Consider the following 13765-nt stretch of genomic DNA (forward strand, 5'->3'; position numbering starts at 1 on the left):
ATATTCTGTGTATCTAAGAAAGAATCCAGACCTTTTTTAAAGCAATCCACTGAGCTGGCCAGAACCAACTCTTGAGGGAGTCTATTCCACATTTTCACAGCTCTGACAGTGAAGAAACCTTTCTGTGTTTGGAGATTACATCTGTTTTCCTCCAGATGTAAAGAGTGCCCCCTTGTCCTCTGTGATGACCTCAGGGTGAATAGCTCTACACCGAGTTCACTATATGAACCACTGATGTATTTATACATGTTGATCATATCCCCCCCTTAATCTCCTCTTCTCAAGAGAGAATAAATTCAGTTCCTCTAATCTTTCCTCAGAGCTGAGCTCCTCCATGCCTCTTATCAGTTTGGTTGCTCTTCTCTGTACCTTCTCCAGTTCCCCAATGTTCTTTTTGTGAATTGGTGCCCAAAACTAAACTGCATATTCCAGATGAGGTCTTACTAATGATTTGTACAGGGGTAATATGATATCTCTCTCTCTGGAGTCTATACCTCTTTTAATACAAGAGATGATTTTGCTCGCTGTAGAAACCTCAGCTTGGCATTGCATGCCATTATTATGCTTGTGATCTACCAGAACCCCCAGATCCTTCCCACCATTGATTCCCCCAGTTGTACCCCCCCTAGTATGTATGATGCATGCATATTCTTAGCCCCCAAGTGCATAACCTTACATTTATCAACATTAAACCTCATTTGCCGCAAAGTTGCCCAATTAAACAGTGCATTGAGGTCGGCTTGTAAGTTGAAGACATCCTGTAAGGACATTATTCCACTGCACATCTTCCACATCTGGCTGCAATACTTTCTATGTCAATGATATAGAACAAATAGGCAGAGCTAGAGTTCTGACTACAAGTTTATCTACACACAAGAAGAAAAATGTACATATTGCAACTTAATCCACTCCTTAAATGTGGTGACTGCATTAGTTTTCATTTTTTCAGGCAGTTTTTTTCACCTGATAATATCTCACTTCCTGTTCTAATGTGACATTCCCTCACTATACTGTATCTAAAGAGGAACCGCATTTTCACCCTAGGACAGGATAAAAGAACACACTTCCTTCTCTTCTCCATAACATGAGGGGGGTTCTGTAGTCCACTGAGAGAGAGTGCTGAGAGTAACTGATGAAACTGCAGCATTGGCAGAGAACACAGCAAATAATTAGCTCACAAGGCAGGATTTCTGGCAGAATCAAAAGGTATTTTTTGTATTTATGAAACACATAGAACAAAACATTCAATAATACACACAGTGGCTAAATGGTTAGCACTTCTGCCTGGCAGTAATAGGGTCATTGGTTTGAATCCCATCCATGGCACCACCTGCCTGGAGTTTACATGTTCTCCCTGTGCCTGTGTGGGGTTCCTCTCACACTCCAAAGACATGCTAATAGGTTAATTGGATCCTGTCTAAATTGCACAGTATTCCTGTGCGAATTACACGTGGTGTCCCGCACCGCATTAGTGTGCACCCGGTCTTAAGGAAACATGCTATTTCTGTGGCCAGCACAGTGGCTAAATGGTTAGCACTTTCACCTAGCAGTACTAGGGTCCCAGCCATGGCACCTCCTGCCTGGGGTTTGCATGTTCTCCCTGTGCCTGCGTGGGTTTCCTCCCACACTCCAAAGACATGCTGGTAGGTTAATTGAATCCTGTCTAAATTGGCCCTAATATGTGTATGTATGAATGTAAGCTAGGGACCTTAGATTGTACACCCCTTGAGGGTTACGGACTAATGTGAATGTACAATATATATATGTAAAGCGCTGCGTAAATTGATGGCACTATATAAGTACCTGTAATAAATAAAATAATACATTTACCAGAAAAAAAGGGAACAAATAAGAGATGTGTATTGCTAGGCTGCTTTCACATTGATCCATTTTTCTTCCACTTTTGCGCTAAAAGTGTGGGAGAAAAACGTATGACCATTTATTCCTATGGAACTCTTCAGACTGATCTGTTTTGGTTTCAGTGCGTTTTTCAAAGTTTTGTTTGCTGCATTTTTGTTGCAGGTTTGGTGCTGTAAGAAATCCCACACCAAAAACACACCTCCCCATTTAAATCAATGAAAAACACTCCAAAACTGCATCAAAAACACATTAAAAGCTCACCTGCGTTGTGTTTTTGGTGCACTTTTTGAGTCACATGTCCTTTAAGAGAACGTATCGCAAAACACGGTAAAAGCCATTGTATTAGTATGAAAGTGGTCCTAGTGTTTCAGCAAGACCTCTCTCACACTGGCAATTTTAGGTTTGGTAGTGGACTCCTGTGGCAAGAATCTGAAAATGATTGCAGCTGTAAACACAGGTCTTTCTACACAGATGCGACCAAGAAGTCTGTACAAAGCAAGGACAGGCTGACAAGAGCCACAGATATCCAACGATCTTCACATGAATCTGCACATTCAGTGGTTACCTGCAGTTAGGGACAGACAACCATCCCTGGATGCAATTTGTCAGTAGATATGTTCCACAGTAGATAGCTCAGTAGATATGTTCTGGCCAGCTCAGTTGATGTGTTCTGGCCAGCTCAGTACATATGTCCTGGTTAACTCAGTAGATACATTTTGGCTAGTTCAGTAGCTAGGTTATGGCCAGCTTAGTAGTTATGTCCTGGCTAGCTCAGTAGATATGTTCTGGCAAGCTCAGTAGATATGTTCTGGCCAGGTCAGTAGGTATGTTTTGGGCAGATCTGTAGATATGTTCTGGTCAGCTCAGTAGATATGTTCTGGTTAGCTCAGTAGATATGTTCTGGCCAGCTCAGTAGATATGTTTTGGCCAGTTCAATAAATATGTTCCGGTCAGTGCCATAGATATGTTCTTGCTAGCTCAGCAGATATGTTCTGGATAGATCAGTAGGTACAAAATGTTCTGGTCAACTCAGTAGATATGTTCTGGCCAGTTTAGTATATATGTTCTTGGTATCTAAGCAGATATGTTCTAGCCAACTCAGTAGATATGTTCTGGCTAACTCAGCAGATATGTTTTGGCCAGCTCAGTAACTACATTATGGCCAGCTCAGTAGATATGTTCTGGCCATCTCAGTAGATAAGCTCTGGGTAGCTCAGTAGATATGTTCTGGTCACCTCAGTAGATATGCTCTGGTCATCTCAGTAGATATGTTCTGGCCACCTCAGTGGATATGCTCTGGTCATCTCAGTAGATATGTTCTTGCTAGCTCAGTAGATATCTTCTGGCTAGCTAACTAGATGTGTTCTGGCTAGCTAACTAGATGTGTTCTGGCTAGCTTAGTTGATATGCTCTGGCCCATGGGTAGGCAACCTTTGAGAGGAGGAGATCTACCTGAACAACATGAAAGAGATCAAAGATCACTGGGGTTCAGTGCTATTAAAAAAAAATTAACTAGCAAGGCCTAAAAATATAATAAAACAAATGTCACTGTAAAAATACAAACATAGCCTACCTTAAAAATGGACAGTGTCAGTCAGTAGGACAGTGGATAGTGTCAGTAGTGCAGAGGTTGTTGTCAGTAGAGCAGTGGATGGGGTCAGTCAGCAGGGCAATGGATGGTGTCAGTTTGGCAGAGGTTGGTGGTAGTCAGTAGAGCAGTGGATGGTGTCAGTAGAGCAGTGGACAGTGTCAGTAGAGCAGTGGACAGTGTCAGTAGGGCAGAGGTTGGTATCAGTAGGGCAGTGGATGGTGTCAGAAGTATTTATTTTTACATTTTTATCTTTTTATATTTTTCACAATTTGTTTTTGAAAGGGGAGCACTTGGGGGAGAGGCCAGGCAGTGAAAAAAAGGAGGAACAAGCATGGGAGGGGCAGCGGAGGAGGAATTTACTAGAACTGATCCCCTGGATTTACCTCCTGCAGCAGCTGTATGCGAGGAGGAGATGCTAGTTTTTAGCTGCTCCAGCAGGTCAATAAATTGGTTTGTCAGAAGGCAGGTATTTTAAAAATCTGAATTCCCAGCAAGTCGCTGGGGATTGGGATTTTTCTGCCCCCCAGCTACCCTGGTGCCCTAAGGCGGCTGCCTAAGCATACCACTTTCTGGGAATTCAGATTTTTAAAATACCCGTCCATGAGAGGGAAGGGAAGAGGACACTGCTGGTGTGTGTGGGGGGGGGTTATAGGTCACTGCTATGGGGGAAAGGGGGGCAGAGGACATTGCTGAGGTGGAGAAGGGGGACAGAGGACACTACTGTGAGGTGGCATGACGTGAAGGGTGGTAGAGGACACTGCTATGGGGGTGGCCCTGTCCATAGCAGTGTCCTCTGCACCAGGGGCGGACTGACCATTCGAGCACTCGGGCACTGCCCGAGGGCCCGGGGTCAGTAGGGGGCCCCATGAAATGCCCCTGGTATCTTTTTTATAGGCTTTTTTGAGTGTGGGCAAGGACACAGGGGCCCCATGATCCCCTATTGGCCGGGGGCCCCATGAGTTGTCAGTCCACCCCTGCTCTGCACACCACCTCTCCCCCTGTAGTGTGCTCTGCCCCCCCTTTCTCCCATAGCAGTGACCCCTCTGCCCCCCTTTCCCCCATAGCAGTGACCTCTGGCCCCCTTTTCCCCCCCCAGCAATGTCTCCTGCCCCCTTTCCCCCAGCCTCCTCCACTGCTGCTTTAATCGTCAGTGCACAGCGGAGAGCGGAAGACAGCGTGGCTCAGGAAAGAGGGAGGAGGAACTGGCCAACTTTACTTTGCATATTAACAAGCTGGTAATTGGTTGCTAGGACCGACGGATTGCTGACCCCGCTCTAGCCAGGTCAATAGATTGTTTAAAAAAAAAGAGCTGAATGCATTCCTAAATGCACAAAATATAACTGGATATTAACACCAGAGATTGTTGATCCAGGGAATCCAGGGAATATCTGATTGTCTTCAGGGGATAAGGGGGGGATTTTCTTTCCCCCATTGGAGTAAGTTAGACTATGCTTTACAGGTTTTTCTGTATTTCTTTTTTATTTTCTACTGGCTGAACTGTACAGACTTGAGACTTTTTTTCAACCTGACTATATAACTTTGTGGCATGCTTGTTCTCAGAAGTATTGAGAGCAGAGAGAGCCAGAGAACTAACATTTCTAGAAGAAGGTTGTAAATGACATCCCCTGTATTTCTCTGAAGACAGGCTTCCTTAAGTATCTGTAACGTGTTGCAAAGCCTATGACGACGCACAGGGTGCAGTCAACCAAACCACTTCCTATATTATACTGTAAAGAGAGAGTTCCTCTGCTCAAGCCTCTACCAACATAGTGCTGTGGACGACTAATTGTACTGTTCACTAAGATTTTTTTATTTAACAAATACAGTATTTTTGCGTCAAATACTATCCATTGGTAAATGCACTTTAAATGGCAATGAGCAAAGTGCAGTAACTCATTAGCAGAGAATCAGAATGAACTTTTCCCTAATCTGTCCAGTACAATGAATCTGTTTGGCTGTTATGGGTTAATACAGCAATTAACAAATCCTCAATGCTCCTTGCAATGCCATAATCAATAAGCCTTTTATCTGTAGTGAAAGGCTGAGCCTGCTAGTGACTGCATCACCCCACGAACACAGATACTGACATCAGGCTGAGCCGCTCAGCAATGACATCCTCCATGATGGAACACACCCCCAATGACCGTTTTCACCCTACCGCCCACCAGGAGGAAACACAGCTGAAATAGCAGTGCCTCCTCAAGCATTTGCTTATTTCAGATCTAGCCTCACGTGTCATATTATGTATTTAGAAATACAGCGGCGTTGCGTTTTGCCAACGTTTGTTGCACAGAAAATATGATGCGATCTACAAAATCCTATACAAAGTTCTATTTAACTTTTAATGATCTTTCTACAAATGCAATGAAATCTTCACTCCTACTACACTGTTACTTTACTAGTCAAGCCATACATATGTGTCATGGTGTATAAACTATTAAACCGCAGATGAGTGCAAATGATATAAACACAAAGCATGTTCAGTGTGCAACAACTCCTCATCAATATACAATACAGATTGTAGTAATTAGATTTATGATGAAACTCAGCACAGTTGCTCAAAACAGTCAGCTCATTATGTTCGGCATCAGTAAACAATACCACATGTTCAGTATCAGTAAACAATACTGCATGCTGATTATCAGTGTGTAGATACAAAGCATCAATAGGAAGCCTAATATAAAGGCAGTGTTCATTCTCTGTGTATTGACCAAAATATGTACTTGTACAGAGGCTGTACCATCAGGCATACATGCTCATACCAAGGGACCTGACATTGTTCTGTACTCATGAGAACATAAAATGTACAAGAATTCACTGACTGTCATCAATTATATTACACGATGCAAAACAAATGGCAATAGAAATTCAATATTTTCATACAATGCTTGGGCAAACACAAAATAAAATGATACTATTGTACCAAAACACCAAACGGCAAAGCAAACAATATTGATGAAGTGCAACAACCTATAGGGCCCTCCTAACCCTCTTGTATTGAACTGTGTTGTTGCTGTATTGTCTCCCGTTATATTGTAAAGCGCTGAGCAAACTCTTGGCGCTATATATAAATCCTGTATAATAATAATAATATAGCAACCAATCCACTTACTATAGTCAATTTATTACAGCACCATAGTCAGATTACATGTGATTAATTGCTCCACTGCTTTTACTGTTGCCTTCTAGAAATTTATTTATTATTATTTATTTAAGGTACTTATATAGCACCGTCAATTTATGCCGCACTTTACATATATATTATGCATTCATATCAGTCCCTAACCCTCAAGGGGTGTACAATCTAAGATCCCTAACTTACATTCATACATACACATACTAGGGCCAATTTAGACAGGATTCAATTAACCTACCAGCCCCCTCATTTTCTTCGGTTGCTTCAGGCGAAGTTTATGCGTTTTATCTGGGCCAATAAGCATCCCAGAGTTTCTAGAAATACACTCTTTGCTCATAGACTCCAAGGTGGTCTTGGGGTACCCAATGTAACTAAGTATTATCAGGCGAGCCAAATTGCCCCGCTGTCTATGTTGCACGCTTCCTCCGACGTTCCTCTCTGGGTCCTGCTGGAACTACCTAATTGTGCCCCTATCGCACTATCGACACTTCTATGGCTTCCCCCTGCCCTGCGTCCTACGGCGCTGAGTCCGATGTTGCTCCATGGCCTACGAGTCTGGGACTCAGTACGTTACTCCAGTGGTCTGATGTCGCCTTTCTTGCCCTTGCTTCCAATCGTTAATAACCCTCTTTTCCCGCCGGGTCTAGATCACCCGAGGGCATTTTCTTGGTGGGTGGCTCATGGTTTCTCACAGGTGCAACACTTTTTGATTTTTCGGTCCTTTCCCACCTGGAATGTCCTCCGGGAGTCTCGGGATGTTCCCCCAGCGGAATTTTTTCGGTACCTTCAGTTGCGGCACTGGCTACTCTCGCTGAGGGCCACTTCTGCTTTCCCATATCAGAAATCTGCCTTTGAACGGCTTTGCCAGCAGCGTCCGGGCGCCCCGGGCCTTATCTCCCTTCTTTACGCAGCTTTGAACAGATGCTCGTCGCACACTTCTCTTTCATATGTAGTTCAGTGGGAACGCGACCTGGGAGTGGCTGTGGATCCGGAGGACTGGAATAAAGCCTGGTCACTCATAGCTAAATGTTCGTTTAATACGACCACGCTGGAAGCAGTCTATAAGGTATTGTTTCGTTGGTATTGGGTGCCGGCTCGTTTGGCCCAGGCTAACCCTGCCTGTAGTGATCGATGTTTTCGGGGTTGTGGCCATCGTGGCGATGTACTGCATATCTGGTGGTCATGCCCGAGGTTGGTTCGTTTTTGGTCTCGTGTGTTTGGCCTCCTTTTCACTTTGTTTCATCTCTCCATACGCCGGGATGCTCGGTATGCTTTGCTTCATTGCCCCATACCGGGCCTCTTGGCTCGTCAGCAGCGGTTGGCTTCCTATTTGTTTTTATCGGCCACTAGGACAATTGCCCAGGCCTGGAAGAGTCCGTTTGTACTTTTTCAGGGGGTGCGGGATCGTATGACTACTATGATGCTCAATGAACAGATGTCGAGTATATGCAACGACTCTCAACATAAATTTTTGACAATATGGGAGCCGTGGTTGCAATATGCCTTTCCCACGCTCCCCCCTGCCAGTATAGGGAGGTGAAGGAGTTTTGTATTGGCGCTCATGGACCCTTGCTCTTTGGTGTGTGTTTTTTTTTTCTCTTTCTTTCTTCTCTGCTTTTCTTCTTTCCTTTTCTGTTTGTTTTGATGTGACAGTGGACAGCTGTCTTTAGGTGCGATAATCTGGGTTTCACTGATGTTATTGTAACCTATGTGCCATTGATAGCCCCTGCGTGGGCATACGTTTTGCCTTATTGGAATTAGAGCGTTGTCTGCTCTATTATGCATTTTCTATCGGTGCAATTGATAGCCCCTGCGTGGGCGTGTTTTGTTGCCTCTGTTTTATACTGTTTAAAATTAATAAAAACCATTGAAATACAATTAACCTACCAGCATGTCTTTGGAGTGTGGGAGGAAACCCACGCAGGCACAGAGAACATGCAAACCCCAGGCAGGAGGTGCCATGGCTGGGACCCTAGTACTGCTAGGTGAAAGTGCTAACCATTTAGCCACTGTGCTGGCCACAGAAATAGCATGTTTCCTTAAGACCGGGTGCACACTAATGCGGTGCGGGACACCACGTGTAATTCACACAGGAATACAGTGCGATTTCTGTGCGAACTGCATTAGATGTCTGTGCGGTGCGATTTTAGCCATACATTTTGAATGGCTCAAATCGCATCCGTATCAAAAAGCGCAAGACCTTTTTTTTACCCACACCTGAACCGCATTGTTCTCGCCCATGCGATGCAATTTCTGGCAATCGCACTGCATTTTGTGATCTGTTTCGGGGTGTCATTAATTTAACAATGACATCCGCACCAGATTGCAAGAACGCCAATCGATTGCAATGCGATGCAGGAACCGCACAGGATTCGTATGAGCGTGAACCAGGTCTAAAGGATAAGTTCACCTTTTACAATGCATAATGAAAGTGTGTCTTTTTGCAGTTTTTTTTTTTTTTTTACATTGCAGCCTGTAAAGCATTGCAAATGTGATCAGCAGATCGCAGATGCAATGCCAGGATCCTGCAGGCATTGAATCAGCTGTACGCCTGTATCTCATATAGGCAGGCGGTTACTGAATGGCAGGAAGAATCAATGAACTATGAATGCTCACCAGCACCCTAGCAGTTTATTGAGAACTCCAAGCCGTCTGGCGTGGAGGCTGATGGTAGTGATAGTTCATTAATTCACAGAACTCTGTGAATGAACTAAACAGCCATATGGGCGGAGCCCCACATGGCCGCGCCGTATTTAAACTGTGTCAGTAGGTGCGGGATAAGATCCCTTGCTCCCTGTCACAGAGGAGGGAGGAGCTTTAACTTGTTACATCTTCCAAAAGTGAAAGTATCCTTTAAGCTGGCCATACACAGAGCAAAGTTCAGCAGGGGACAAAATTAAAGCCATGGGTGGCCCTGTTACCACCCTCCCGCCTGACTTCCTTCAAACAAAAAATTGAAGGAGCCAAGTAGAAATTTATCAGCCAAACACTGGTTGCATCCAATCAGTTGCAGCCACTGTTTGGGTATTTCAACATCCAGAGGTGCTAGCTGTCAGAATACAATAGCCGACAGTGCCTCCTTCCAGGTTGTTTAGTGCTGCAGGGCTGAACGGCAGAAATATCACAGACCATGGCCAGCTTTACACCTGCAAATAATAAACACACACATACTGGTTTATTCAAACCTGACATGAAAGAAGAGGCTGATATAGCTGACGTGTTTTTTAAAGTTGCATGCTTTGGTGCTAGCAAAGTTGCCCTTGGCCTACACTAATTAGTGAGTTTAGACCTGTAGTGGGCACATACACTGACAAATGATATGCACATGCTTGTTTCAGGTCAACAACTCACCAGGTAGTGAAGCAAGAACAAGGATGACAGCCCTGGAGTGTCCATCTTTAAAAAAAATCAATTTCTATATCGAGAATGGTATAGAGCGATCACACTAGTCAAACACTGGACTTTGGGGGGCAAACATGCTCAGGCACCCTAGTGTGGATACACCTTAACATACTGGGGGTATTTACTAAAACTGGAGCACTCTGAATCTGGTGCAGTTGTCCATGGTAGCCAATCAGCTTCTTACATCAGCTTGTTCAATTAAGCTGTGACAATAAAACCTGGAAGTTGATTGGTTTCTGTGAAGCGCTGCACCAGATTTTGCACACTCCAGTTTTAGTAAATCAGCCCAAAGTGACCAGTAGAAATTTGGTTTCATAAATCTGTCCAAAAGTCATTCAAATCAGATGATTAACACCCGTCATCTGTGGTTACTGCAGAAGCTACCCTGGTGCTCTTTGCACTGTGCTAATAAATACATCCAATATACAGCTACACAAATCCCTGGGGGAAAGCAGACATTAAGCCTAAAAAAGACCATCTAGCCATTAACATTTAATAGCCTTATCATTTTTGTGATTTGAAACCACATAAAACTACCTAGTAATTCCTGGATAGCACTGACTAGCTCCTGAACTCTACATGAACATATACACCCCTGGCTATTTATGTACATTCATCATCACATTGAAATATCACATCAACCATTATTTATTGATGTATAATAACATGTAATTAAAGATACTTCCTACGTAGTTTATATATTTAGATTCACATATTACACATAGATACACTAGTAAAAGGCAGCTTGATGATTCTCTTCTGTTTCTGAATGCCATTAGTAATGATGTAAAAAAAGGCCTGCTACATAAAATAATACAATATAAATGGTTTTGAATTTTGATGACATATTTATTAATGTCTATATATTGCTGAGTTGGGAGTCCAAAGGTATCTTGTTCTGCAAGAGATAACATAACAAGCAACAGGCAACCAACGCGTTTTGGGAGCCAATGAAACACCTCTGAAATGTGTTACTTGCCTATTAATTTTCCTTTTGTCCCTTGCAGAACAAATATGACATACTACACTCTCAACAAAGTGTATTTTTTAATGTTCCTTTTGGTTCAGCTATATATATAATTTTTCAAGTTGCATATGCCTGGGAAGAACCCCGCTTTGGTAGCAAGCTGCCAAACCTAGGCCATCCAAGCCAGCTATATGTAGACTTTTTCAAGTCCGGTATGCCTGGGGGGAGCCCCGCTTTTGTAGCAAGCTGCCAAACCTAAGCCATCCAAGCCAGCTATATGAAGACATTTTGAAGTTGGGTATGCCTGGGAGTAACCCTTCTTTGGTAGCCAGCTGCCAAACCTAATCCATCCAGCTCAAACTAAGCCCTGTTCATCTACTATCCAAGGATCTGTGTCCAGTCTGGGAAGAACCTCGCTGTGGTAGCAAGCTGCCAAACCTAGGCCATCCAAGCCAGCTATATATATAGACTTTCTGAAGTCAGGTATGCTGGGGGAAACCCGCTGTGGTAGCAAGCTGCCAACACTAAGCCATCCAAGCCAGCTATATGTAGACTTTTTGAAGTTGGGTATGCTTGGGAGGAACCCTGTTTTGGTATCCAGCTGCCAAACCTAATCCATCCAGCTCAGACTAAGCCCTGTTCATCTACTATCCAAGGATCTGGATCCAGTGATCATCCATCATATGATAAAATTATAGTATATTGTTTCATCACATAGAAGCACATGTAACCTATGATGGTGTTTTTTTAAAACTACTATAAAGAACATTGACATGATCCACTGACCTGAGACATCTGTGGTCGTAGGTTGATCTCCTTCAGGTTGATGGAGCTGGGCAGCAGGTTTTTGAGCAGTTGACATAGTAGAACCCCATCTCGGAGGGTCTGGGCAAGGTCAAAGACCTGAGCCGTGTCCCAGGTCACCCTGTGGTTGGGAGGTAGCACCTTACATCGGATCAGCCACTGGGCACACTGTCTCCAAGGCTCCATGATGGCGAGTGCAAAGAGCAAAAGTGCTAGTGCAAGACTAGAATACTGGAGAATGAATGAACACGTGTAAGACTCAAGCAATTCCCACCAAACGATGGCTGGTCTATAGGTAGGTTGGGTGGACCTGACTTCAGGACAGCATCAAAGTTCAGCTTTCTTGAGAATCAGCCTCCCTAAGAATAAATAAAGAGTGCAGTCCATTGTTGGAAGGAAGGACAGACATCCAAAGCATCAGCGTGTGTGGAGGTCCAGGGTCATCATGCAGGGTCACTCACCTCTCCTGTGGGCACAGTGTCCAGTGTCATCTTCTGTAGTGGAAGGACAGGAGACACTCCAGCAGATGACAGAGCAGGCTCCTGATGGCTCAGCCCTGGTGGGTGTAGAGTGCTGAGGACAGCCTGGCTGGGTTATGTGGTGCTGTCCTGGAGATGGGGTGCTGCACACATGTGGCCACCAAACTGTCAGATCCCTGCAGCCCCCTGCTGATCCGTCCGATCTCCCCGCTTCCATCCAGCGTGTCCCCGTGCCTGCTGTCACTCGCTGTCACTTTCTCAGTCTCCTCTTACTTTATCTCCGACCTTCATCAGCGCTCCCTCCCCCTGTGTCCTGCCTGCTCCATGCTCCCCCTCCTCCAGTCCCTGCGATCTCCGATCCCCGATAATTCTCCTTCTATCCCCCTCCTCTATCTAGATCTCCTTCTATCCCCCTCGCCTCTCTACAGATCTGCCCAGGGCTGCAGCCCCAAATGTGGCGCATGCGCAGCAGGGCGCGCTGGATGTGCCACTACCTGTCATTGCATAGTGTTCTATGAGAGGAGGGGGAGGAGGGATGATGGCCACAGACATGTTAGACGTGGTGTCACCACCAGCAGAAAGGCTTCACTTTGTCCTCTGGAAGGCATGGAGGCTGATACTTCACACTGGATAATAATGGTATCTTCTGTCTCCATCATACATGACCCTATACATTTATTAAAGTGTTACTAAACCCAGGACCCTGCATTCACTATATCTTCTCCCATAATACACACAACATGGAAGTGCAATTATTTTAGTAAATAGAAACTGCTAAATACCTTTTCCCATCAGCAGTTAGAGAAGTCTTGTGACTTGTATCTGTGTCCTGTTGAGCACTGGTTAAAGCTTGTAGGAGGAGTTTTCATTCTCTTCTGACTGTCCTATGAGGCTGCATGACACCTGAGCCTCTGGACAGTGCTGATTGGCCCTGTGCTACATGCACCCCCTAAAAAATTTCTCTAGCAATGCACACCAAACTGAGCATGTGCAGCTTGCCCCCAAGGCTCTGTTCTATCAGTAAATGGATTGGGGACAGTAGAAGAAGGGGCGGATCAGAGAAGTCAGGATCAAACAGCCTTTTTACACAATGCAGAGGATTAACGACTTAGGTTCCAAAGTGAGTATAACAAGCATGCTTTACTGCATATACAGACTGATTTTACTGTTGTGGGTTCAGTAAAACTTTAATCGCCTCCCGCCCGCCATGTAGTCCAATGACAGATGCAAGGAAGCTCTCTCGTTCTGGGAGTGCTGCCTATCAGTGCCCGTCAGTGCTGTCCATCAGTGCCACCTAACAGTGCCAGTCAGTGCCACCTATCAGTGCCACCTATCAGTGCCACCTATCAGTGCCATATATGAGTGCTGCCTTTCAGTGCCCATCAGTGATGCCTGTCAATGCCCATCAGTGACACCTACCAGTGCCACCTATCAGTGTCCATCAGTGCAGCCTATCAGTGCCCATCATTGCAGCCTCATTAGCGCACATCAGTGAAGAAGAAGAATCACTTATTTACAAAAGTTTA

The 13765-nt window shown here is 44.6% G+C and overlaps 1 protein-coding gene across 5 annotated transcripts in view; it reads right to left on the minus strand.

Annotated features, from left to right (window-relative positions):
* VAV3 (vav guanine nucleotide exchange factor 3) overlaps positions 1-12649 on the minus strand; it is a 308707-nt gene extending 296058 nt beyond the window's left edge. For 3 of the 5 annotated variants that reach the window (XM_089686621.1, XM_089686620.1, XM_089686618.1), the window contains exon 1: positions 11743-12649. In XM_089686621.1, coding sequence (XP_089542747.1) covers positions 11743-11946 — 204 coding nt within the window. In that variant the 5' untranslated portion in view covers positions 11947-12649. The remainder of the gene's footprint in view (positions 1-11742) is intronic. The other 2 variants (XM_089686619.1, XM_089686622.1) reach the window with 2 other exon arrangements.
* Positions 12650-13765: the final 1116 nt, after the last annotated feature.

This window comes from Staurois parvus, unplaced genomic scaffold (genome assembly GCF_062004578.1).
Source record: "Staurois parvus isolate SC_StPar_1 unplaced genomic scaffold, SC_StPar_1.0 ptg000402l, whole genome shotgun sequence".
NCBI classification, from domain to species: Eukaryota; Metazoa; Chordata; class Amphibia; order Anura; family Ranidae; genus Staurois; species Staurois parvus.